Source organism: Cryptomeria japonica, chromosome 5, assembly GCF_030272615.1.
Source record: "Cryptomeria japonica chromosome 5, Sugi_1.0, whole genome shotgun sequence".
NCBI classification, from domain to species: Eukaryota; Viridiplantae; Streptophyta; class Pinopsida; order Cupressales; family Cupressaceae; genus Cryptomeria; species Cryptomeria japonica.
This window is the reverse complement of record NC_081409.1, coordinates 930509891-930537572: the sequence shown is the minus strand read 5'-3', so window position 1 is coordinate 930537572 and position 27682 is coordinate 930509891. Positions and strand designations below refer to the sequence as shown.

Genomic DNA, 27682 nt, shown 5'->3' with positions numbered 1-27682 from the left:
CAAATACAAATTTCCCCATTACAATGATTTTGGTTAAGAGGTTCAACATTATAATGAATCCTCAACATTTAAAAGCCTTATGCAAAATCTGCGAGCAGGGTTTTCTAAAACCCTAAACATTAGGGTTTTTGTCACAGAAATACAAATAAACCTCTCACGTGATTGTTTAGAGGGAGAAGACTGCTATCGTTGTAGCTGCTGTTAAAAATATCTAAGTAAATTTCAACAGAAATAATCAAAGCTTTTTTGAGCTGCATGAGAAAAAAACATTATCCGAGAGCTGCCGATTTTGAAAGATTTTGTAGCCGCTGCAGCCAAACAAAATGGTAATTCTCTCTTTCTGATTCTATTAGTCCAGTTGAAATTATTGATCGATTAGGTTTATCTGTTTTTTTTGTAAATCCACACTTGATTAGATTTTCTTGTGTGAGATTTTAGCTCAGTTGGATTTTCCTTTGATAAAGGTTTAAGTTTGTCATTTTTTTCTTTTGCAGGCGCAGACGCTTTATCTGTTGTTTGAATTTGCATCTGGGTATGGGCTTTTTGAGGCGTATGGAATAGATGAAATCGGGCAGAACACGGATGCCGTTCAGGCTTCAGTTGTCGAGTTAAATAGATTTGGGAAAGTTGTGAAATTGGTGGCCATTCAGCCGTTTGGTTCTGCATCAGATGCACTCAACCAATGCAATGCAGTTTCTGAGGGTTAGTTTGTTTTGACTTTCGTTGTTTGCCCAATCTCCGAATACTCTTAAGTAGTTTCTTCGTTTGATTTTATAAAACCTAATCCTTTTTTAAACTCTTTATCATTTTCCGTTTTTCTCCGGCTTTATAAGAGATGGAAACCATAAACCCTAAAAACTTTAAACCCTCAAATCCTTACCTTCAAGCTCTAAAGACTTTTAAAGAGAATACGCGGATATTTCGGCTCTTGGCATTAGAGAAGTGAACTTTCGCTTTCAAAAAAAATTATTACACAAGGCATTTTTGGCAAGTGGCTTTTTTCTTTTTTCTTTGTTTGCTCAAAACCCAAATACCCTAGATGTGCAGTCAAGGAAGGCCGCCAATTAAGGTCTGCGTAATCCTTGCAGCTTAACTAAACTCTCATAGAAAAAGTAACACACATGAGTTCAAAATGTTAAATTATGATCTATTATATTTAATGCTGACTACAACCATGACTATACAAATCCTTCACTCAAGCACTCCAAATGATATCCATTTCATTTGTTTTAAGAGACTAACTATTTACACTACTAGAATAGAGTTCCAAATACATAGCCTTTGAAGCCATGCCGCTTGATCAAAGTACATAGAAACAATACTTGAGTTTTTCACTTATTCATCAACAGAGAAAGACAGCAGATTGTTACCAACTGTTAGGAATAAATGCAAGTTATAGTATGGTTAGTAGTTTAAACAAATAATAAATGCTAGTTAAATAAATCAACTTTACAAATGTAAGTAGTGTTAATAAATGTTTTTAGGTTAGTTGTTGGGAAGTTTTCCATAGGGAGTTAATTGGTTTAGCTTGTATGGGAGTCAATTGCTGTACAAGCCAATACAAGTAATCATCTCAAATGTGCTGAAGATGGCCAATTTTTTCTTGTGTTTGAGCCTTGGCTGTACTTCATTATGTACTATTTTTAATATGGTATTAGAGCAAGTTTCTTGTGGGACCTCTCTGCAAATTTGCTCTTGCTAGCAACAAGACTAAGCAGTGTTGTTCACGTGCAAAATTCTTCTCATTCGACAGATTATCTGTTCTTGCTGACAGCAGAAGAGCATTGTAAATCATGTGCAATCCTGCTATTAATTGTGTGAGTATAAATTCCTGCAGAGGTGGGTGTCAAAGGGCGTCTCAAAGTCACAGGGAATATTGTTGAATGTGAAGAGGTGTGGACTTGTATTTTTGGTGCAGTGATTTTTCCATTTTTGTGCAGTTATTTCTGCATATTCACACAGTTATCAAAGTTTTCAGAAGTGACAGAAAGTACACATTTTGTGGTGGTAGTTTTCCACAATAATTTTTTCGTGGCAGCTTCAATTTCCAGTAAAGCAGATTTTCACAATACAAGTTTTTTGGTAGCAGCTTTAAGAGTTTTTAGGAATTTTAAAAATGACATCAAAGGAAATAGCAGCAAACATTTGCTTGAAAATAAAGAAGTAAAATGCAGTTAAAAATAAAACGAGATGTTCGGTGACTGGAAATTAGTTATTTAGTTTTTAGTTTTTTTTTCACATCTCCCAAATTACTTTGGAAGAAAGTTTGTTAGGATATTAGTTTGGGGTGATACAATTTGATACTTAAGTAACTTTTTATTTATGAACTAAAAAAAATTAAAGGTTTGGAAGGTATTTTATAAGTTATTGTTTTTGATACCGTTAGTGAAGTCAAATAATTTGTGAATGGTGATATAAGTAGGATATTGTGTTAAGCTTTTATTTGAAGATATAGTTTTTTTGTGAGGATGCACTTTCTGTTGACGCTGACATCCACTTAACCCAATTTAGTAAGGGATAATTTGCAGAAATTTAGTCCAGTTGCCAAAAGTTTGATGGTAAGGACTTCCATACTGGCAGATTCAGATATTTTTGTTGCTGATTGAAATGGAACTTTGGGATATTGTTGATGGCACTGTGGCCAAACACCAAGAGTTGCCAATCGACTCATAAAATTGAAGGTGATAAGAAGAAAGTCTTTGCCATTGTTGGGCTTGGTTATTAAAACCCTACTTGCATCATGTCGACCTCATGAAATACTCTTAAGAAATCTGGGAAACACTAAACACACTATTTGGATCTAAAGCCGATGGTGCAGAACTAATAATAAAATATGAAATTTTTATGGTTTATAAAAATGAAAGGCGGAGAAATAATATCTCACATGATCAAGGTCCATTCTCTGATAAATCAGTTGGCTGGCATAATGGTGTAAGATTTTAGTAATCAAATTTGCAATCGCTTAACATATAGGTGCAGAAGTAGATAATGTACAGTAACAGAAATAAAGCACATAAATAGAGATGCACACAACACAAGACTACCCTGGGAAAACCTCCCCCTTGGAGGAAAAACCCAGCAACAACAGATCTTCAGATCTGATTATAATAGACAGAAATTATAGTTACAAGTCTGACCCAGCTAAGGCACAATAGCAGCAGATGACAATAGATAGAAACCAACTTATCTCAGTCCTTCGGATGCAAGGAAACCACAAGACAATGAATTCGCTTTCCTTCGATGATGGTTCACCGTGCTTCTATGATGATATGCTGCGCTGCCCATCAATGATGTTCACTGTCTTCATACAATAGATGCACAGCAGATGGATTTCGCACCTAGAGCAGATCTGAATCGCACTTTTGGAGCAGAGGTATTTTGTGAACTTGCTTGAATAGTTTCCTTCCAAAATGAATCTGTATTTATACAAGGTAGAGGGAATGCATATAGGGTCGGCCCAATACATTTTGGCGCCTAAACTCACTTTAATTCACACGCCACATAATGAGGATGGGTCCACATTTTAGCCCACACGTTTGGTAAATAGGTCCATGCGATTTGAACATTATATGTTAGGAATATAAGGGAAGTAGGGCCCAGCCCTATAATGATCCGAACAACATTGGAATAGGGCCCAGCCCTATTTGTTTTACATATTAGATTGAGATAGGGCCCAACCCTATTTAATCCTAATGGATTCGAATGTTGCCTTTGGCAATTCGAATCCATTATAAATATTTTCCAAACTAGTTACAAAACAACAAATTGAAGAGTAAAGAAAAATGACTTAAAAGCCGTACTCCTAAATAGCATGCCTAGCAGTAATTTTCAAGAAGAATTTTACCCCAAGCAAACTAAATCCAAGTTTGAAAATATTATATTCAAATTGTGTGATCAGGGAAATAAGCATCATGTTTCTTAAGAACAGGAAGTGCTAGTTGTACTAAACAATCCCAACACTTCTTAGAACTCTCAACATAACAAACCAAACACTTCTGACAAGAAATCTAAACATGCGAGAGACTAAAAATGCCAATAACATATGTTTCTACTCTAAAATGTCAGGACATTTCCTACTGAACTGTAAACAGAGAACAAGGGCTCCATTGACTGAAAGCTGCAGGACAAGGCCATGATAGGTGAAGAAAAGGAATGTACCTTCTGTGATGCAGAATTCTCTTATCAATTTGATGAAGAATATTTGTCCTAATATATCTTTGTATATTTTTGTGTGGTCTGATTCCTTTCTCTATGTCAGCACTTAAGGGGAGACTGTTAGGACTTAGTGCATGCCATAGTATGGTTAGTAGGATAAATAAATAATATATTAACATTACAAATGTTTTTAGTGTTAATAAATGTTTTTAGGTTAGTTCTGGGGAAGTTTCTTGTGGGTGGTTAATTGGCTTAGTTTGTATGGGGATGAATGGTTTTATAAGCTAAAACATATTAATCATCTCAAATGTGTTGAAGATGAACAATTGAATATTAACATTACAAATGTTTTTAGTGTTAATAAATGTTTTTAGGTTAGTTGTTGGGAAGTTTCTTGTGGGTGGTTAATTGGTTTAGTTTGTATGGGGATCAATGGTTTTATAAGCTAAAACATGTCAATCATCTCAAATGTGTTGAAGGTGAACAATTGATTTCTGCATTCAAGCCTTCGGCTCTGCTTTATAATGTACTAATTTTAACACCAACATTATGTCTTTATGAATTCGGTTTACTACATTAGATAGTTGAAAGCTCTGTGTCACCACAGCAAGGGCATTGCCAAACTATCCTTTCACAGATCGATTAAAATGCTAACCTAAAATACTGATGTGAATACAAAGTTGCTATTTGACATGTAGACAAGCAACTGCTATTCAATTTGTGAGTGTAGTTTTGTTTCTCCTCATCCCTTCCTTTTTCTCTTGTTCTTCCTCCCATGTTTTTTTTTAAAACAAAATGAGGTAAGGTTCAATGTTGTTAACCTCTTCATTGTTTCTACCCTCTAATGCACAAACATGGGTAGTATGGAATAGAGCTCTCATCTCCCATGATGAGCATAATAGGTCAGATGCAGAAGAGCAGGATGAAATGACATGTTTAGCAGAATGAAATACAGTCACAACTCTTCTAGGACTGTTGCTGTGCAAAATCTGAAGCTGGATCCACTATTGGTAGAAAAAACCTACAAAGAGTGCTTTTTGTCTCACTTCTTTAAGTATGCCTGACAGATGCCGAGGAGGATTAATGGAACTATTTTGACTCGCCAAAGTTGCTGTTTAATCTTTCCAGGAATTGTGGAAAGCAGTTGATCTAGCTTTGAATGTATGGGGAAAGTATCCAATGTTGATAACATACTGTTTGACGAAATGCCCAAATCTAAAACAGAACTACAAACACTAAAATGATTAGAAATACAAAAAGGTTATTTTTATTTTCCCTTTGTTTTGGACAATGCAAATTATTGCCAACCAAGCATGCTCCTTCATCACCTGCAGTGTATTTTTTCCTGCGTTTATACTTCATTTGCTTTAGCAAATTTTGAAAAATTTCAAGCATGAAAATTTTAAGCCATTGACTTCAATGCTTTGAGAGTGAACATATAGACATCATATGTATTTTTAGCTGTTGTCATTTGGGGAATTGGGCATACAGTTTTTGGAAACTGTGATTGCTAAGGGTATTTGTGGAAATGACTACCATTTTTGGTAAAATGGATTGCTAAGGGTATAACTATTTACCGTATGCAGATTATTATAAATCAAACATAATGGTACATGTATTTTGATGTGGCAATTTGAGACACCATAGTCAAGGATGCTCTTCATAGAGTGACTCTGGGATGGAAATTCTAATATTTAAAACTTTGTGAGAGATATCAGACAATAATGTCTTTTGCATCTGTCCTGCAGGGATACTAACAGATGAGTTGAGAAACTTTTTAGAGCTCAACTTGCCAAAAGTGAAGGAAGGGAAGAAAGCAAAATTCAGTCTGGGTGTGTCAGAACCTAAGTTAGGCTCCCAGATTCTTGAAGTTTTGAGGATTCCTTGTCAGAGTAATGATTTTGTGCTGGAGCTCCTTCGTGGAGTCCGTTTACATCTGCATACATTCATCAAGGATCTTAAGGTTTCTATCACAGTCAGATGCCTGTTATATGAATAAATTATAAATATATGTATAACTTGTTGTTATGGTGAATCTGCAATTGTTTTTCATAATGATGTCATTCTCTTTTCAGGAGACAGACTTAGAAAAGGCCCAATTGGGCCTTGGGCACAGTTACAGCAGAGCCAAAGTTAAGTTCAATGTCAATAGGGTGGATAACATGATTATTCAGGCTATTAGTCTTCTTGACACTTTGGACAAAGACATAAACACGTTCTGCATGCGTGTAAGGTATGTTTGATTTGACGTGTTATTCTTTTAAATTGCTTTTCTATTTGGCAGGAGATGTGATTATGATATATGTCAGTCATTTTTAGAAATGTTTGTTTGTTTTAGAATTTTAAATGGGTACAATAATTAATTTTATTTTGAGAATGAAAATATATTTTATACTTAAATTTTTGGTTAATTGCATCCAGTTTATTAGAAGTGATTCTTATTCCCACTTTTTCTAAAATTTAATTCCTATCTCACAAGCTTTATTAAAACTGGCAATTGCAGATTTGATGAATAATTGTGTATGTTTTTATCCATTCAAATTAATTTTCAAAAAGATAAAAATTTGCCAAATATTGTTAATTTGTGTTCAAATGCCATGTTCCTCCTGCCCTATGCGGCCATTATGGATTTTTTAGGATGCAGAGGACGTTACCTTGTTATCCTTGAGACATTCAGGCACATCCTCATTCTGCTGAAAATGTCCTGGGGATGTCTTGATGTCTCCCTTGTCAACAATTTTATAACAAACAAAAAGGTGGGTGTTTTTAAACAGTTATTTTGCTATCATTAATAATATAGAATTTACATGTTCTTTTGTCTACTTTTGTATTTTTATGTCAATTAATTTTCTGCTCTTTAGAATGTTTGATGATGTTTTTACAGTATAATCATACAATTGACCAGCTATGAAATATGTTTTTCAAATAAATTCCTTGTATATTTAATTTATTATTATTATTATTTTTTTAAGCAAGTTCTGTCTAGGGGGCAGTACCCATTATATTTCCAAGAGAAAAAACTTTTCAAAGGGTGAAGGAGATGCCACTCCTTATACTAACATCCATAGGGGATCAGTTATAAAGATACTTGATCCCATTACCTATGACCACTAGCCTATCTCCTACTCCTTCTGGAAAGAGATCATCATTTTCTTGAAGGAAAGCTGCAAACCTATCCATATTGTTTTCCTTCATTATGCCAGCCTTGAAAATGGACCAAGCCTTCTGCATCTTCTTTTTCCCAACTGACTGCAGATTGAAATATCCCATCATACGCCCATCTGTGGGCCAAAGCTCTCATCACCTCCAGGTAAATCCCTTCCTCCACCGTCTTGCGCAGAATGCCATTTGCCGACAGAGCATGGCCCAACACTTGAATGATCGGTTGGAACAAATCTTCCATCAGCCTTCCATCGTGGATATGACCCCTAGACCAGTAATCGGGTCCAAGAATGTCAACCACAGTCTCTTTCTCTTGTTCATTGGCTTTTTTGAAAAGTCGCTCTACCTGTTCCTCGAGCGATTCCTCCAAACCAACCACCTTGCTGCACTTACAGGCGATGCCTAAATGCTCTGCCATTTTCTTTTGTGCTAAAACAAGGCTGAATAAGAGTCCATAAATAGACCTTCCCTTTGCCCGAGTGCCAACGACACCCAAATCTATAATGCTTGGGACAATCTTACTGTCAGTCTCCTTGTTCCCAAGCATACTTCCTTGTGGAAATGATTTCCTCGCTCACGAGAGGACACCACTCTGGGATTCTATCACCTTTTGCCTATTGCCGTCGAAAGCAGCTAATCTTATCCAATTCCAGACTTAAAGATTGAAAGCAAATCAAAGGATATGATCTCCTTTAGTCCAATCGGCATCATGTCATCCCTGCCAAAATCTTTGGCAAGATCCTCCTCAATCCCCATGCTTTGTCCCCTTCTCAATACATATGTTGAATATGGTAATCTCCTAGTGAATACGGATTTGATCACTCCATCAAGGATAACCTGAGATTTTCCTTCAATTACGAGTTTCATGAGTCTTTCGCCATCTCTGCAACCACCAGAATCCCAATAACCAGAGAAAAATCCATAAAAATCCATCAACCTAAGTCCGTATATACACTTGCCCTGCCTTCGAACAACGAAGCTGATAAGAGAGTATTTCTCTTATCCCAATGGTTCCTACCCGCGGTTGGGATTATTCGATTCCCATCCTTGGGATTTTATCTCTGTCAACTTCCAAAAAATAACTTAGGTCCTTGTATACCGAGTCTACCATTGAGATGGCCTTAGTCTGAGATTCGATTATGCCCTGGTTAGCAAGGAAGTCCGCTGCATGATTTCCTTCACGATATATGTGTTTTATCTTATAGTCATCCAACTTTTGAATAAGCTGGTCTATTCTTGGGATCCATGCGTTAAGCCTCCAGTTGGTAAATCTTTTTTTGTTGATACCATTTAGAATAATTTGAGAGTCCCCTTCGATAACAACTTTTGATTGTTTGTTAGCGATAACCCATTTAAGCCCCTCCTAGTGTAGTGATTTCCGCCACATTGTTTGAAGCAATTCCTGAAGGCCCACATATAGCCCCCACAAAACTACCTTCCTCATCTCTGACCACAGCCCCAAAACCCGACAAACCCGGATTGCCACAGCTAGCACCATCAAAGTTTAGCTTTTTCTAGCCAGGAGGTGGCGGACTCCATTTGACATTCTTCCTTCCAATCGATTTATCCTTTAATCTGTGAACACTTGACTGTTTCAAATTCCATACCTGCTCCATTTCCATATCCCACTTGGAGTATAATCTGTAGCTCTATCCATATATCTTAGCATTTACATTTTCTTCAATTGCCGCCTGGACTCTGTTGATGAGTGTTGTAACCTCCAATTCTTCCCCCCTGAAAACTCTTCTTTTTCATTCTTTCCAAATCTGCCATGCAACCATTGATGGTCATGTGATCCACAAGCTGCCCCACTTTGAGTTTTTACCCCCCGTAGGCCAAGCAAATATGAAATCTTTGAAAGTAAAAGTACGGACCGTGTGATTCTGCAACATTGTTAAAAGCCAATCCCAACATTGAGTTGAATATTTGCATCCGTATAAGAGGTGATCAACAGTTTCTTCCTCTTCCTTGCATAGACAACATCTGCTAGGCCCCGATATACCAATTCTTTTTAGCTTGTCACTTGTCAGTATCCTTCCATGAAGCGCAATCCATAAGAATGCACTAGCTTTTGGGAGTACCCTTTTATCCCAACATAGGATCGCTGGCCAATTATTGTCTTTTTATCTCCTTTGCAATTCATAGCCCAAATTTACCTTGTAGTTACCTGATTTTGCCACATTCCATATAAGTGTCCTCATTCGAGATGTGAACCTTCCTGCCTTTTAAAATCTCTGCCAGTTTTAAGCAGTTACCCATGTTCCATAAGCCAACCATTTTCCAAATAATCGGTTCCTTCTGGGAATCAAATTGCCCGATATAGTCTGCCACAAACATACCAACTTCTGCCTCCACCTGATTGACCCAGTCTTGATCTTCCATCACTTCTGCCAATGTCTCCTCCCCGCACCAAGAATCTCTCCAAAACTTAGCCTTTTTCTCGTCGCCAATCTTCCATGTAAGATGTTCTGTAATTATTTTCCTACTCTCCCAAATAAATCTCCAAATTGGTGAACCTCTTGCGGTGTTTGCCATAGTGAGTATTCTTTCAGACTCATTCGCATCCAGATACTTACTTGCCATCAGTCTGCAACATCCCTTGTGGGGATATTTATACATTTTCCAAGCTAATTTAGCACCAAGTGCCAAATTCTAAAGGCTCATTTTTCTCAATCCTGCCCCACCATCTTCCTTTAACAAACATGCCGTGTCCTAGTTGATTAAGGGAATTTTTTTCTCCTCTTTATGACCTTCCAAAATGAAATTTTTCAGCATCCCATCTAGAGCAGTAGCCGTCCTGCTAGACAGTTTGTAACAAGACATGAAATAAGTTGGGACAGCCGAGAGTACTGACCTAATCATTTGTAATCTCCTGACTTGAGTCAACCATTTATTTTTCCAAGAGGTCGATTTTGTTTGGCACTTGTTTATCACCTCTTCCCATATTTTAGTATCAACTCTCCCAACAGCTTTGACCATAGTCCAAGATGCTCATGATCTTCGATTGTGTCCTTTTGTTTGAATTTAAGAAATATATCATTGATTTTTGATTATTCATACTCTGACCAGAGCATTCCTTATAATCATCTAGCACCTTTTTAATATCAGAGCTTCTCTTTCTGAAGCTTCTCTAAATAATATTGTGTCATCCGCAAACTGCGAATGTGACACAGGTTCCATGTTCCTATTGATAGAAATACCTTTCCATGCCCCCTGTCCAACTCTATATTTGATACTCCTTCCAAGCACTTCTGCCATCAATACAAACAAAAATGGTGATAGGGGATCTCCTTGCTTAACCCGTTAGTAGCTTGGAAAAAACCGCTAATAGTCCTGTTGACAATCACAGAGTAATTGACAAATGAAGCACAATGTTTTATACAATCCAACCACCTTTGCTTAAAACCAAATTTATTGAGAACCTCAAAAAAAATATTCCAAGATACCCGCTCATATGCTTTGCTCACATCTAGCTTAATGATCATACCTTTAGCTTTGGAATTATGCATTGCATGAATAGTCTCCGCTGCCATGATTATATTGTCTGTAATCTCTCGCCTCGGGGTGAAGCCGTGCTGCTCCGGCGAGATGATCTTCATCAGAATTGGTTTGAGTCTATTCACCATCGACTTGGAAATGATTTTATATATAGAATTGCATAAGGATATGGGTCTGTAATCTGTCATTGAGATACAGTCCTGTTCCTTTGGAATAAGGGCAATGTTAGTATGACTGATTTCTTTTATTAATCTCCCCTGTTTTCTAAAATCCTCCACCACTTTGAAGATGTCGTCGCCCATAAAACCCCAACATTTCTGGAAACATTCCATTGTAATTCCATCCGGACCGAGGGCTTTGTTTGGATGCCTGTCGAACACTGCTTTCCTCACCTCCTCTTTAGTAAAAGGGCTCGATAGATATTTGTTATCCCATCGGAGATTTCTTGCTGTATGACATCCAACATCTGAGCCGACTGAATATTTTTCACTCCATTGTCATTGCCCAGCAATATTTTGAAATTATTAACTTCTATCTCTTCTATAGCCTCAAAGGAAGAATGAAATATGCCATTTCGATCCATGACAGTATCAATTCTGTTTCTATCACGCTTTGTCTTGACCGACGCATGAAAGAATTTTGTATTTGCATCTCCTTCTTTGATCCAGAGTTCTCTGGATTTGTCTCTCCAGAATATTTCTTCTCTTAGTAAAACCTCTGCCAGCTCCTCCTTTAGCGCCATTTCTCTCAGGAATGTGTCGTTGGTCATTCCCCTCAAAATGGTGTCCGAATTTATTTGCTAAAGTGCTTCTTCAATTCGACTTTTTTCTTCAAAAATGTTTTTGAAGCACTCTCTATTCCACCTTTTGATTTTTTCCTTCATAAACTTAATTTGTTTTACAAAGCAAAAGCTAGGAGTACCCTTGAATATATTACTTTCTTTCCACCACTATTCAAGATTCGGCAGAAACTCCCCATCTCTCCACCACATACTTAGGAATTTGAAGCTACTCATCCCCTTAGGTATGCCTTCACTCAACTGTAATTCCATAGGGAAATGATCGGATAGTGAAACAGGAAGAATGCAAGCCTCTCCTTGGAAGGAAGACCCCATCCAATATTCTCCAATAAAGTGCCTATCCAATCTTTCAGAAATATTTGCAAAGTTTACTCTTCTATTGGTCCATGTGTATTGGCCATTTTTGTGTATAACATCCACTAAATGCTTTCTTTCTACAAAGTCTTTGAAATCATCCATCACCTTATTAGTCATTCTCAGACCCCCCTTTTTCTCATCCAAATCCAATAAGGCATTAAAATCCCCTGCCAGAACAACCCTGTCACTCATCAAATCCTTAATCTTGTTTGTAAGAATATTCCATACCTTGTCTTCTCTGCAGTTTTTGATGACCCATATACATTGATTAATGGAAACTCTAAATTCTCCCTTATGCTGTAAACATTACAAATCATCCAATTCTCTACTTTCTCAGAGAGATTAACTTTCACACTATCTGGCTTCCATAAGATACCTAGCTCACCTGCAGAACCATTGGCCTCTTGAAAAACACCTTCCCAATCTCTACAGTATTTTAGAAAACCTTCAGCATTGTCTATGCCAAGTTTAGTTAGTTTCCCGCATCACTTTCACTTGTGCTCCTACTTAATGCTCGTTTGACCAAGCGTCTTTTGTTGGGCCTTTGACATTCCAAGTAGTTATTTCCAAGTAGTTATCCTCCCTTGGCATTTTCTATAAACTCAATGACACTCACTATCCCTTTCTCTTTGGCTCTGTCCTCTCTCACCTGCCTATTGGTCCTCCTTCCACGCGCCCCTTTGGCTTTCCCTAACAGAACGTTTGCAGATTGGCTGATACATCTTTGATCCACATTGTCTAATTCATCTACTCACTTGAATTCTTCTTCCGATCCCATATCGTACTCAATCTCGGTATCTGATGAACCTTTAAAGAGAGGCTTATGCAATGAAGTATTATCTAAACCGGTAGAACTGACACACCCATCAAGGCCAAGCCCCGCCTCCATTCGGCCATCTTTTGAAAAACTGTCAACATCCAAAGCTTGGTTCTTCAGAGAAAGATCCAACAGAAAAACATTGAATGCTTCATTATTCAGTTTTGACACTCTATCTCCCTTGTTCGAGTTATCTTCGAGTATAACCGCTTGTGATGGTTGAGTTTCCATCTTTTTCCAAACTTTCTTCACCTTTTTGGGTGGGCCGGCTCTTGCTCTTCTGACAAACATTCTGCAATTCGCCACCGAATGAAGGCGACTGCCACATCTAGAGCAGGGAGAAATGACCTTTTCAATCTCTACTTGCTGCCTCCATTCGCCCGTCGTGGTAGAAAGAATTATCTGTTGGTATTCTTTGGACCGCAGCGGTTCGCAATCTGGCGAATTTGTGAAGGTTGTTTTCAATAATCTGCTCGTCTATTTCCAATAGAGTGCCCAAGGATCTTCCAATTTTTTCCAACACCACATCATCCCAATATTCAATCGGAAAGTTATACAGCCGAATCCATACCGGACTGTCATATACCGCTAAGGGAGTAGGGTCGAAATTTGGGGTCCATGGCTGTAAATAGATTGGATTGCCATTAACAAACCAATTTTCTTGATTTAAAATCTGACATCTTTCAGATTCCTGGGCAAAGACGACCACAAAAAAACCTTTTGGAATATATTTAACCACATTGTCCTCACCCCAATTTTTGAAAACCCAGTTGTTAATTTCCATTCGGGACATTTTAGGGCCAATTATCCTTGCAATAACTGCAAAATCCTCCCACAAAGCTTTCTCTGCCGAGATTTCTATAGACAGATCAATGACAAAATCTCCTTTACCGCCTGTAAATCCTTTTGAGACCAATCCTTTCTGGTTTCCCTCCTGCGATTCTTCATCTCCTTCATCTGCCTTCCCCAGTTTTTGCAGAGCGCTTTTCCCGTCCATTTTTTTTAATTTATTATTTATTGGCCCCTTTTCCATTCATGAATTCTGTGAAATCTTAGTGTCTCCCTTGTCAACAATTTTATAACAAACAAAAAGGCGGGTGTTTTCAAACAGTTATTGTGCTATCATTAATAATATAGAATTTACATGTTCTTGTGTATACTTCTGTATTTTTATTTCAGTGTTCAGTTTTAAAATTGAATGGTTAACACTGAATGTATTATTTAGTTTTCAATGTCAGAGATATCAATTAAATTTCTGCTTTTTAGAATGTTTGATGATGTTTTTACAGTATAATTATACAATTGACCAGCTTTGAAATATGTTTTTCAAATAGATTCCTTGTATGTTTAATTTATTATTTATTGGCCTCTTTTCCATTCATGAATTCTGTGAAATCTTACTGTCTCTAAACCATGCATTTGTCTCACAGTCTTATTACCTTGAAGAAATGTAGCAATTCTGTTTTCTTTTCAAAAATCATAAAGTATCATAAATGCTTATATATGTACCCAGGCACATATTCACCACCACTGAGATTTTGCGAGTAAGTCCTGTATTTATTAATTATTTTTAGGTTTATCTAAATTCATGTTTCCTAGGCAGCTGATAACCTCACCCAGTGTTTGCCAAGCAAAAAGACTGATATTATTTGCTATAAAGCTGACTTCTTTCAGTTTCTTTCTCTTTTTCAAGTAACATCCTGATTCTTATCTCTTGTGTGTTTATTTTGCTCTTTTGCTATGAATCTTTTTGGACCCGTGCTAATATCCGTTGTCATTATGTTAACATAACTTTAATTAATAAGAGGACTGAATTAGAAATGCATTTCTTTGTCTCGACCACTAAAACATATGAAGATGTACCTCTCTGCTTTATCCAGATGTAACAGGCCTGGGAGTAAGAACTAAGATTCTAATTACATTGTGGTACCACCAAGAATGTAACTTGTAATAAGCTTAATGTACTTGGTGCTTTATAAAAGCCCAAGATCATGGCTATTTCACACATAAGCAGGTTTTTAAGTGTTTTACAATGGTCGAGACATGATAGGGTTTTTAGCAAGTAAACATTGAGTAAGTAGTATAAATACATTATAATTAGGTATATCATGACCATACTATAGGAAATGCATTCTAGGATTTTGTATTTCTGCTGTGAAAATCTGATATGCACATTGAGTAAGCATGTTATTGGAATGCATTGAAAAATTATTATTTTTGTTCGTACTGCATGTTGTTTATTTCTACAACTTTGAGAGCAGAGATTTTACAGAATCATTTGTTGTCTCAAGGTTCCTGGTGATTGGCAGTTTTGTTTTAGAAATTTAATTAATAATTAAGACAGAAATATATCTAATTTTAAACTGGTTCCATGTTGCCTTTACAGACATTTCCTCCATGGTAGAGTACAGGAATATAGCTCTGTTCATGTATTGATAGAAATGTAACTTGTCATTTTATGAATCTTTTGCATGGTCTGTTTCATGACACCCTTCCCTTGGATATTAATTAGTTGTTGATGAATAGGGAGTGGTACTCGTGGCATTTTCCGGAGTTAGCAAAGATTGTTAATGACAACTATATATACTCAAGAGTTGCAAAATTTGTGAAAGACAAGTCTACTTTATCAGATGATGCCTTAACTGAGTTGGCTGATGTAACTGGAGATGAAGATAAAGCTAAAGATATAATAGAGGCTGCAAAGGCTTCCATGGGTACATACATCTTTCCAACTAGATATCAACTTTTCATAATTGTTGATAGTCAGTGTGTTGATTTGATTGGTTTTTTTCATAACAAGTAATGATTGGGTTTAATGATGCCAGGGCAAGACATTTCACCCATTGATTTGATAAACATTGAACAGTTTGCACAAAGGGTAATAGAACTTTCAGAGTACCGGAAGCAACTTCATGCTTACCTTGTGTCTAAGATGCAGGATGTAGCTCCAAATCTTGCTTCTTTGATTGGTGAAATGGTAGGGGCTAGACTTATCTCACATGCTGGGAGTCTTACAAATCTTGCAAAATGTCCAGCATCGACTCTTCAGATTCTTGGTGCTGAGAAGGCACTTTTCAGGTTACTACACAATTTTGTTTCTCTTTCTGTTAAAATTTAGTTTCTGTCATTTTGCTTGGCATGAGAGACTGAACACAACTCCCTACAAATGTCAGGGCTCTTAAAACTCGTGGAAACACTCCAAAGTATGGCCTTATTTTCCATTCATCTTTTATTGGAAAAGCTTCTGCTCGGAATAAAGGCCGTATATCTCGCTACCTGGCTAATAAATGTTCCATAGCTTCTCGTATTGATTGTTTCTCTGGTAAGTGTACTTTCTTCATTCTGTTTACCATGCTAATTTAATAATCTGGTTTGTTTATGAAATAGACTTAATTAGCTTCAAATTGCTTCTTTTTTTCCAGAGACAAATACAAACATTTTTGGTGAAAAACTTCGAGAGCAGGTTGAGGAAAGATTAGACTTCTATGACAAGGGGGTTGCTCCTCGGAAGAATATTGATGTAATGAAAGAAGCTATTCAGGATGTGGTGCATGAAAATGGCGATGCACCTATAGTTGAATGTAAGTTGTCTCGGATGTTTGACAACTTTTTGTTTTTTTGAAAGGACTGGCATGTTAATGGAACCATAGTTCAGACATCTAACTGTAGTTGTGGTCTGTTTGCTACTAAAATTCTATGTTGTCACAGAATCTATACATTTGGTGTCAACTTTTTGTTAATAGTTACATAGTAGTTAAAGTATACAGCTCATAGAGCATCTAAAACCAATGGTACAAATCAAAAGCTCCTGCAAAATACTCCAACAGTAAGAGTAACATTGCAAATCCCAGCAAGGTTTGCATTCTTCAAAGGTACCAGCTATAACAGTTTATGTATCCCAATGTTCCTATAGATTATTGGAAGCATTAACATATTGGCAAACACATCTGTTCTGCATAACAGCTGTAAAAAAACATCACTAGGATATCAAAATAACAGTAATAAGCAAGAGCTTGATACTAAAGATACATCATTCTTCTTCTTCTTGGCCAACTCAATCTTTTCGGCAGCCTCTATGATAGCAACAGCCTTACGATCCAGGTCCGAACTGTATGGTGCATGTTCACCAGTCCAGAATAGTTGAATGGGGGATGCTATCATGATTCCCAAACTTGGAGATGCCATTAACTGAAGGAAAGGACTCAGTAGTAACTTTGGAACCACCATCATTAGCGCTTTGTTGCAGGGTTTGTCGTATTTAATCCATAAAGTTTGAAATTTGGCAAACTTAAAAAATCTTTAAAAAATGCACTAGAATTTGTTCTAAAATTTGCATAGAAAAAGAGCTAGGGTCTTTTTAATTAAAATGTATTTCAAAAAATGTCTTAAATAGAGTTTTTCATTTTTTTTCTATATAGAAACTTACACATAAAATCACATCATTGAGCTTTTAAATGTTAGTTTTAATTTCCGTCTTTGTCTTGTGACCTTGCAAAGAGGAAGTTTTGTTTGTTGGCTGCACTCTTGACATAGTAATGGTGATGGCAGCTACTTCTTGTTTCAGAGTTAGTCTGGGACTATTTTGTTGAGTGGCAACTTTGAATGGTGTGAAAGCTCAACAGTGAAATAACCTAGAATCCATTTCTTACATTAATATTGATAATTTTTCTCTCTCCTGTAATGATAATGTCACTTTGTTCTTTTTTATGTTTTTTAATTTTTTTATAAAATTCAATACATTCAATATGAAAATGTTTTGATAGTCTTTTTAATATTAACATGTAATATTTTAAATACTTAATTTAAATTTTAATTATTAATATATTTAATAGATAAATTTTAACATATCAAAATTAAAAATTTAAGCCTGTTTATGTTTTAACATTATTTTTTGGCTAGATGAACTTGGCCTTGGGGTGAGACCCATATATCAATATCCAAAAATTTGTAGTGAGGGCTGTTCCATTTTTTTCTTTTGATCGGTATGAGGAACACCAAAGAAGCATTAATCGTTTGGGGAATTAATTGGCAAAACGAAAGTACAAGATTTTTTGAAACAATCAGGAAAAAATCGGATTTACAAAAAAACGTAAGAAAATGCAGAAAATAAAATAGAGATATTGTAGGCAAATAAAATAGACACTTCAACACATGAATTGTAGAAAATAGATTTTCGTTGTTTATATTCATATCGCTGATTACTTCTTTGTCTTTTCTGATAGGGAGTAAGACTATAAGGTTGTGCATGTTTTACCTTCTTGTTACCCTTAAGATAACTACTTAAAGAAATTTTATGTTTGATGCTATCTCAGAGACTAAGACAGTAATACTAATGCTTAACTGTATTCATATTTTACTAATACTAATATGAATATAATACTTAACAGTGATACTAATACTAATACTTAACAGTAATACTAATACTAATACTAATACAGTTAAATGGCTTTCACATAGACAAATATTGTTGTTTATATTCATACTGTTGAATAGTAATACAGTAATACAGTTAAGTATTACTGTATTAGTATTAAGTTAATACTAATACAGTAATACAGTAATACTCAACTGTATTGCTGTATTACTATTTTGTTACTATTGATATTCTAATCAATGGTAACAGTAAAAACTAATAACAGTAACAGTAATACATGATAAATATAATGAAATGCTAACTAATACCATTATAATGCAATAACAGTAACAGTAATGAAATGCTAACTAATCAATAGTAACATCAATAAATAATAAATATAATGAAATGCTAGCCAACACAATTATTATATAATGAAATACCTATTGCATCTAATTTGTGGATGCAACAGGTATATCTAATATGAGTAGTTAATATATGCGAATACCTGTTGCTAATTAATATGATTACATACCCAGTATTCGCAGATTTGCAATGCCAAATTCGCTGAACTACCGCCAAATTTGCAGCCTGCAGGAACTCAGTGTGCCTTCCTTTCACGCGATTTTTTGGTTGTTTCCTGAGCAGCTGTGGAAATAATATGTCGCGTGAGTGGCTATATAGGCAGTTTGCAGGGTTTTTTTCCCAGTTCGCGTTTTTTTTGGGTTTTAGTATCAATTTAGGGCTTTTTTAACCCGATTCTTATACCCAATTAATCGGATGGTTTAATCGTGATTAAACACTGAAGAAATCGTTGAAAGTTGATGACCAAAAATAAAGATTTTTTCCAAAAATTGGGGGGGGGAAATCGGCAACCTGGATGATTCCCGAGTAATTGGGTATAATTGCGATTTTTTGATGATTGTTGCTTCACTGGGCTGTTCTATTGATGGAGGGACATAATACAAAATTCCTGAAGAATGGAAATACAACAAAAAACGCTAAGGTAAAATATAAGTTGCCGAGTCGGGTAGGGCTGCAGGTATGGGGACTGGAACCTAGCATGGCAATTTCTTTTTTGCTTGGGTAAGGGTACTGGAGAGAGAGAGAGAGAGAGAGAGAGAGAGAGAGAGAGAGAGAGTTATCATAATCAAACCATTGTCATCAACACCATCTCTGTGTTGTTGTGTTAACACCCTTGGCAGCTTTGAGAAACACAATGGCCCACTTCACCAGATGTTGAAAAGAGTCATTGTGGCCATGTGTAAATATGATATATGGAACCTACTGCAATGCAGTTAGAGAACTGAATGTTGGCCAAAGTCCATTTCTAGGGGGAAAGCCTGACGTGGAGACTACAATGTCCAATACTATGTTGTTGAGATTCCACATGTTAAAAAGGTTCAGTTTAGTCAAACAATAACAAGCATAGAAATAATATCTGTGTTAACATGACACCTGTGTGCAACAGATAAGAATAGATCCCCTGGAATAATTCAAATAGCATTGACTATGATCACTGCAATTAGGTTCAAGCATTTTAGACCAAACATTTTTGAACCTGTATGTGTCTGCATGGTCTCTATGTCATTCACCCCAAAGGGAATCAAAGTGCACCATGATAATTATCAAATTTATTAAGCATAAGATACACATTCTTAACAGAAATTTTGATCATTTTATTGCCTCCGGACCATGAAAAATTGCGCCACAATCTAGTTTCATGGTTTCTCTCCAAACAGAACAGTGACTCCCAACATCATTCTTTATAAAGGTAAAAGTTCTTTTCAGAGAATCTGAAATATCAAATCTGCTTCTGCAGGCATCTCAAGGGGTAAGTATTTTGACCAAAAGTTCTTATCAATAACTTGCTTAGAATGATGCTTATGCAAAGCAAGATGCTTACCATAAATTTCAACAGACTACCACATAAATTTGAAAGGGCAAAAGTATCATTATTGATATTGTTAACATCCCATTCCACCGCAAATGTTTTCACTAGTTTTCTATCCTTTCAGATTGAGTTAAATACCAAAGATCCACCATATGACTTTTAAAGTTCCCAAACAACAGATCCACAAAGCCTAGCTCTTTTTTATTTAGGTTTAGATCTAGGGAAACCACTTATGTTATGCCTCACAAGAACTTTCCAGGGCTCACAGCCATCAGGAGATTTTCCTAAGAAATGCTTTTAATATACAAAATTCTGAAGGTCCATTTTCCTTAAAATTCTAGGTTTGCAACATTACTCTCAACTGTCTGCATGCCTCCTACCTGACTATCCATCCGATCAAGGAAAAGCTCTAACTGTTTTAAAAAATTGCTTCATATGTGAAGAACATACCAACTATGCAAAAGAAAAATAAATAGAGAGAGAAAAAAATCTTTGGGCAAACTTGAAATCTTCCAGCAATAGACAGTGAAATTATTATGCCACTTACATATTTCAAACCATCTTCTCCATCGCCCAAGTCCACATTTCCTTCAATGAGAAAATTAAAGCAAATGGAATTCTGAGATACCTCTTTTTTTTTACTACCTCACTTCACACAGGAAACAATGCAACGCCATTAACAAAATGCTGTTCTAATGAAACTTCATTGTTTGGTAAGGACAAACCTTTAAGGGGTGGCTTTAAACAATTATGCCGTAGGGAAGATTTTTGGCTGTAATAACAAAGAGGAAAGGGGCCAAAGAATAATCCTATCTAATAGATCTTTGAAGCTTAAAAGGTGAATAAATTCCTGCATGACATGGACAGATTGCATTCACAAACTAATAAACATGGATTGAATAAATGCATTAAATTGATTACATCAGAGGCAATTGCCTGGTATCAGCTGTATATACTATAAATAGATGCCTATGTCCCAATTGATAATGATAACAAGTAGGCGATTGACAGCGAACTGCCCAGATTTAGTTTTCATGCCCTGGCAGATAAATTCAATCTAATGAAATAGAGAGGGCCAGTCCTTAGTGTTATTGGTAGCTGGTCTGTGAGTGCTAGTTCCTTAAGCTGGAGCTGTAACTGGTAGTTGATCTGTGAGTGCTGGTTACTTAAATCTCAGATCTGGGTTATAGGTGATTCTCCAGCTTTGTTGTGATGTGCACAGTCACTCACAACCTGTAATCAACAACCTGAATAGTTGCCTTCTAATGGTGGTAGCACCAGGGAGAGTGCCCAGCTCCAAATCACCATTAAAGACCTTCCCAGGACTGTGAATAGTAACTGTTTAGGTTTCCATCCAGGTCTGTAGGTGATTTGCTTCTGTTAACCAGCAGTAGAAGGATGCAGGCCGGCGAGTTATTTGCCAGCAGCGATTGTAAATGCAGTGGTAGCACCTCCTTCTACATGTTAGATGCTGTGAAATCTGCATGATTTTGCCCTGGGTAATTCATCAATCACTGCCCTGTACCAGGTGTCCTGTAAATACCAGATTGATTGATCAGAACAGCAGCAAGGAATTGCCAAGAAGAGGAGAGGGGTTTTGTCCTTATCTCATATGCTTTTTGTCTAAGGGTTTATGTCCCTGAACATGGATCACTCCAAGAAAAAACAGCAATAACTCATTTGCTTGAACATGGATCACTCCAAGAAAAAATAGCAATACCTCATTTGGTTCAATTGAAAAAGGGATCTTGTTAATATACATTGGACAAATTAGGACTGATGGGCCACCCTTGGCGCTAAGATTTAAAAAAAATAAATTTGATGTTATATTATATATTTAATATTTAAATACTTGTTATCAAAAGTACTGAGGTTGGCTTTAGGGGAAAGAGGAATGACACAATGCCACATTTATTCTGACTGGAGCAGTGGCATCCTGAGAAACCACTTCAGTATATCTATAGAAATACTGTACGAAATCCCAAAGGTTTCAGGATATTTAAAATAGACTCCCATTCTGTTCTATCATAGATTTTTTCAAAATCAATTTAAGGCCATATAAACATTTGAGTAGACACTCTCACCCAATTTATCCCTTCCCAGCTTGTAAGCATGTTGTTTAATATATACATCCCCTCCTCAAAATTAGTTTGAGGAGATTGTGTTAAGAAGAATATTTATAAGTCTATTAGCTATCATTTTTGGTCAAAATTTTGTATGAAACATTCTAACAAAGTAATTTGCCTCCAATTTTTAATTATAATTGAGTTGACCTCTTTAGGCAACAACTTAATTATCTCTCTATTATCTTTCCTGAAAGTACCAACCAAAATAGCTTCTTTATAAAGTTCCGGTTGAATTTTAAAAAGGGAGACATTTACTCTTTGTTACGTTTGTAGGGGCTTTGTCATTGCTAAGGGAACTAATAACCCTTTTTATTTCATTCAAAGATGGTTCATCCAATTTCAGGGCAACATTCTGAATGGCTTCTTATGAACAATTTTATTAGTAAACTCTCCACTCTTAAAATCTCCAAAACCTAAGCTAGCTGAAGTAAAAAGATCCCAATAAAAACTCTATTCGTGTCTTGAACCTCATCTTCAATTAAACAATCATTTATTCGTATACCAATTATTTTCTCTCACAAAAATAGCCCTTATTATCCTCCTCAAGCTAATTCAGTCTTGACCTTATCTTGGCACTTGTAGTCTTGCATTACCACACTTTATTTATGCTCAGGATCAACAATTTTAACCTAAGGGAAAAACAGTAACAAGGATCACTTTAGAGTCTCTCCTCACTATGAAACAGATTAGCTTGGACATCCCTAATCCAAGCACCCCTTTTCCTTGCTATTCCCATAGCATGAGAAATTAGACTTGCCTCTTACCCATAGCATGGTAAACATTCTACAGGGTTTGCACATCCATGCAACATGAACTATCCCTCCACAGTAAAATACTAAGCTTAAAAAAACTTTGAGAAGAAGACTCGATTTGAATAAGAGAAACCCCAAGAACAAAAGAACATTCCGTAAGAAGATGATCAGACAATGCAAAATGAATCACATGTGCCACATTCTTATTATCGGCATGATGAACACTAAAATAATTCATTTCAAAATAGAATCTGTCCAATGTAGAAAACTCTCTATTCTCTTTTTGCATGTTAGACTGAGAGAACCAAATGTTTTTACTATCATTTTTACTACCTTTTAATTATTCACAAAATCTTAAAATTGGACTAGAAAAACTTTTCATTACCTTTCAAGGTAAATCTCAAATACCTCAGCATGTCCCTCTCTATTTTCAATCATGTTAAAATATCCAGCAAAAATCCAACTGACCCTTGGCAAATTACAGCACATCCACAACCCAAGGTCAAATCTCTCCTTATAGTTATTAGGTGTATACACAGAGCACAAGCCAAACTCCTTCCCATTAATAGCCTAGGTAACACACAATCTTGGAGGAGGGAGATCCCTTTCTCAACAATGAAGCCATCTATCTTTATATGATATTTTTCTTTACCTATAGCATGATCAGAAGCAATAAAAGTAGAATCAGGCCAAATAATGTTTAAAACATTCTCTAAAGAAAATCTCAGTGTCTTGCAGAAACAAAATATCCAAGTCTTTTTTTTTCACCTGCAGAAGGATCTTACTGTATATCTCCTTTCATAAGCTTCCAAACATTTTAACATAGAATCTAAATATAAAGGAAAAACAACAGGGAACAATATACTATTTAGGGGGGGTCCTCCCTTGACCTACACAAGTCCTTAAAACTGGGGTGTAATTTGATTCCTTTTTTGCCTCGATTTAGGCAAGCAAGGGCCAAAGAGTCATCTTGAGCATTTTCTTCATAGGTCATGAGTCCAGGACCTTCACAATCATAAGGACCAGTGTTATGCTTGGGCCTCTTAGCAGATCTCTTGGGACCCTTAACAACCATACTGTTGGGGCTTTGGACTAGGCCTGTCAAAGAAGATTCAGGACAAGCATTTTTTAAGGGATTCATCAGCCTGCATGCTCTTACTTTCATCAACATAATTCTTAGTCATTGGAACACCATAATTATTATCCATTAGGATGCCATCAGGACTAAGGTTTGACTCGTATGGGACAACAACTCTAATCACTTTGTACTCAACCTTATCCCATTCAGCAAACTTATTATTACTTGGACAATATCATTTAGAGAAATATCCTTGTCTTCATAGCCAGCATCCTTACTCTTGTTAAAGAAGGTTAGGACAAGCCTTTTTTAAAGGGATTCATCAACCTGCATGCTCTTACTCTCATCAACATAATTCTTGGTCATTGGAACACCATAATCATTGCCTTTCAAAGAAAGGTTCAAGAGAAGACGTTTTGAAAGCTACTCATCAACCTGGATGCTCTTACTTGTATAAACACAATTCTTAGTCATTGGAACACCATAGTTAGTATCCATTAGGATGCCATCAGGACTACAGTTTGACTCATGTGTTAGTTTTTGGTAATCAGATTAGTAGAAATTAGCAGAAAATAAGAATGCAAGGTAAAGTAAGCACATAACAGCATAACACACAAGAACACAGCAGTACCCTGGGAAAACCTCCCTCTTGGAGATGAAAAACCCAGCAAGAATAACTCAGATCTGATTACTAATAGGCGCAGAACCAGATTACAATTTAACCCTTCTAGGGCACACATCAACTATAGCAAAACTTATCTGAATCTGGAAGACAGTGTGTATATGCAGGTCACTGTCAATCTGAGACAGAATTCGGCAGCCTTGACATACTTCACAAGCCCTTGAACAAGTTCGGCAGCCTAGGATGGTATTCGCTCAACCTTGAGGATGATTGCCCAGCTTGAGAACTCCAATTCGTTGCCTTAGACGGATTTGCCAGTGCAGATATAATTCACTTGTATATGCAACAGTTCGCTGACCTTGATTGTACTTCGCTGATCACAGAAGTAGTTCACTGATAGGATATATTCGCTGAGTGAGAGATGTATATGAATAATGTAATGCCTTGTATTTATAGGCCCCTTTAACTTTCCCAAGTCGGCTTGCAAGAATATTATGCCAAGAGTTTTACATGTTACAATTATATAGGTCAAGGTCTAATTACAAGCTACATATTTGATAGGTCTTGCCCCATAAGTTGAACGCCCAAATAGGGCCTGCCCTATTATTATAAGTTACAATGGGCCCCAGCCCAATTACATGAATAACTTAAACTAGAATCCGATTCTAGCTACATATTTCAAAAATATGGGGCAGCAGCTCTAATCACAACCATCATCATTACTAATTTTAGTTTTATTGTTAAATTCATTACAAAAGGGAGAAGAAACCATACATGAGGGAAAAAACTACAAACTTCTATTCATCTGGTTGAACAATCAGATCTCATTGGAAAGCCTTAAAAATGGATTTGCTTACATTCCAGAATTTTTTGGCAACCAACCTTTCTTTGCATTCCATTACTCTTAAAACACACAAAAATAATCCTTTTTGGATCATCCTGTACATGTTAAAATATAGATCCAGCTTTTTGCCCCAGACCAACATGATCCAGCCATCAATAATCTCATGTGAGGGCATAAAATCTGTGTGCTCGAGCAGATAGAAAATCCCAAAATTTTCAGTTCATGTTCTTTTTCTCAATAGCCTTTTTACATCTCATCAATTGGTTAAATTCTCAAGGTGGGTATAAGGGTATTTACCTTGCTCAAGACCTCCTTACTCTACCCTTTCATTTTTTATGAGCACTGTAATTTCCTCTCCAAACACCAAGGTGGATCTCCCCATTATTTTGATATCCAAAACCAATTCCATCCTCTGGAGAATTGCGACATACTGCAACAAAGGACACAGCCCTTGTACCTACCCCCACCTTATGGGGAAATGCCAAGAGACCAGTAAACACCCAGACTCAAAGAAAAAGACATGGGGGAGGTAAAATGTTACCACAAAACTAAAGCGAAAACCCTATTACACTCCAATTAGCCCTCCACCAAATAAAACATACGAAAAACATAGGAGACAAGCAATCCTAAACACCAAGGGCACCCAACGAGGAAGAGGAAGAAGAATGCACAGCAATGGAGGCTGAAGACTGTTGAAATTAAAAAACTTGATACTGTTAAATTGTTGAAGTAACATCATGGATGTGTTTTATCTTGAATTAGTTTATGGAATTTTTTGGAATAACATTATCTTGAATTTAAAAACTCTTAAATGCAGAAGCAGTCTTGATTTTTACTAATATGGACTGTGAAAATATGACATTTCTTTGCCTTATGATCTTTGGTATATTGTTTTGAACTTATTATTTATGTTGTATGTGTGGGACATTTGTATGCAGGCTAACATGCAATGTCCTGGAAGGAGTGTCTTTCTGTTGCCATCATAAGTGTTTTTTAGTAATATGTTGTGTCATTTGAGTGCAAGTTTTATATATGCTTGCAGTTGAGTATTTTATGAATTAACAACAGCAGCTGTTGATTTGTGAAATTTACTGTGGTTTGTCACATTATTGTAAAAAAGTTGCATATAATGCAAGCCATTACCATTAGGATAATAATTTACACAGTGGGATGTCACTTTTTGACAAGATTAGTCACATGGTCAAATCCAAGATAGTGTCTGAAAGGCCAGTTCAACAGTTGCTGTCATAATTTGTGTCTTCCCTTTTACATTTCATACATTCTCCAGCTAATTTATAAGATAAACTAAGACTTTGATTTCGTCTGTAGGCTGCAACACTTGATGTATTTTACCTATTTTGGTTGTTTGTGTGATGCAGCTGAGAAGAAAAAGATGAAAAAGAAGCAGCACATGGATCAAATGGAGGTTGATGGTCATGAAGAGATGGTGGCTGGTGAAGCAGAAGAGAAAGGTACTAAAGAAAACAAGTGAAAATTATGGAAGTGAACTGTAGGAAACTGGTTTCAGCATTAAGAAAACTAAAGTGGATAAAAAATATTTTTCTATTAAGTTACATTTGATGATCTCCTGTTAACAATGTGCCTCAAATGAGTGTGTGTTTGCAGTTGAAAAGAAGAAAAAGAAGAAAAAAAAGGATGAAGCAGGAGTTGACGTGTTGATTGAAGCACCTTCAGCTGAAACAGAGCAAAGTAAGAAAGAAAAGAAACGTGCTAAAGACCCAATGGAAATTGTCACAGAAAATGGTGTCACAAATGAAGAGTTGCTGGTATCTGAAAAGAAAAAGAAAAAGAAGAAGAAAGCTGTCAGTGACATGGATATTGATTCTGGAAAAGAGAATGCTGTAAATGGGGCACATGTTCCCGAAGAGGGAAAACCAAAGAAGAAGAAGAAGCAGAAAGTAGATCATGACTCGGACTAGCCTTGTAATTCAAACATGTATTTATTTATGGCACTGTATTAATGATTGTGTTATTTTGACTTCAAATCATAGCAACAATTACCAGTCCTTTGTTAAAGTCTTTGGTGTGTTTCAATTTTTGAGCATTTTCAAATTGGGGAACTGCCCCAGTCTTCACAGCTGTTGAATGCCAACGTTAGTTGATCTTGGTGTGAGGCCTTGCTGGATTTTGAATTTACTGGCAATGCTGTAATCTACTCGGTAGTTTTTTTCTGAATCATTAGAATTACATATCATTTTAAGTGA

General features: G+C 36.3%; 1 protein-coding gene across 1 annotated transcript; it reads left to right on the top strand.

The window, feature by feature from the left end:
* Nucleotides 1–25: 25 nt before the first annotated feature.
* On the top strand, nucleotides 26–27682 carry LOC131035778 (nucleolar protein 56). Its single transcript, XM_057967516.2, has 10 exons — nucleotides 26–326; nucleotides 495–702; nucleotides 5904–6118; nucleotides 6231–6388; nucleotides 15315–15502; nucleotides 15614–15866; nucleotides 15962–16110; nucleotides 16211–16369; nucleotides 26837–26929; nucleotides 27084–27682. The coding sequence occupies exons 1-10, from the start codon at nucleotides 324–326 to the stop codon at nucleotides 27395–27397; spliced, it is 1740 nt and encodes a 579-aa protein (XP_057823499.1). The 5' UTR covers nucleotides 26–323; the 3' UTR covers nucleotides 27398–27682.

What these genes read in the sequence shown, in the direction of transcription:
- LOC131035778 (XM_057967516.2), top strand. An exon ending in ATGCAATGCAGTTTCTGAGG is followed by an intron (nt 703 to 5,903) that starts GTTAGTTTGTTT and finishes TCTGTCCTGCAG; the next exon opens with GGATACTAACAGATGAGTTG. An exon ending in GGCTGCAAAGGCTTCCATGG is followed by an intron (nt 15,503 to 15,613) that starts GTACATACATCT and finishes TAATGATGCCAG; the next exon opens with GGCAAGACATTTCACCCATT.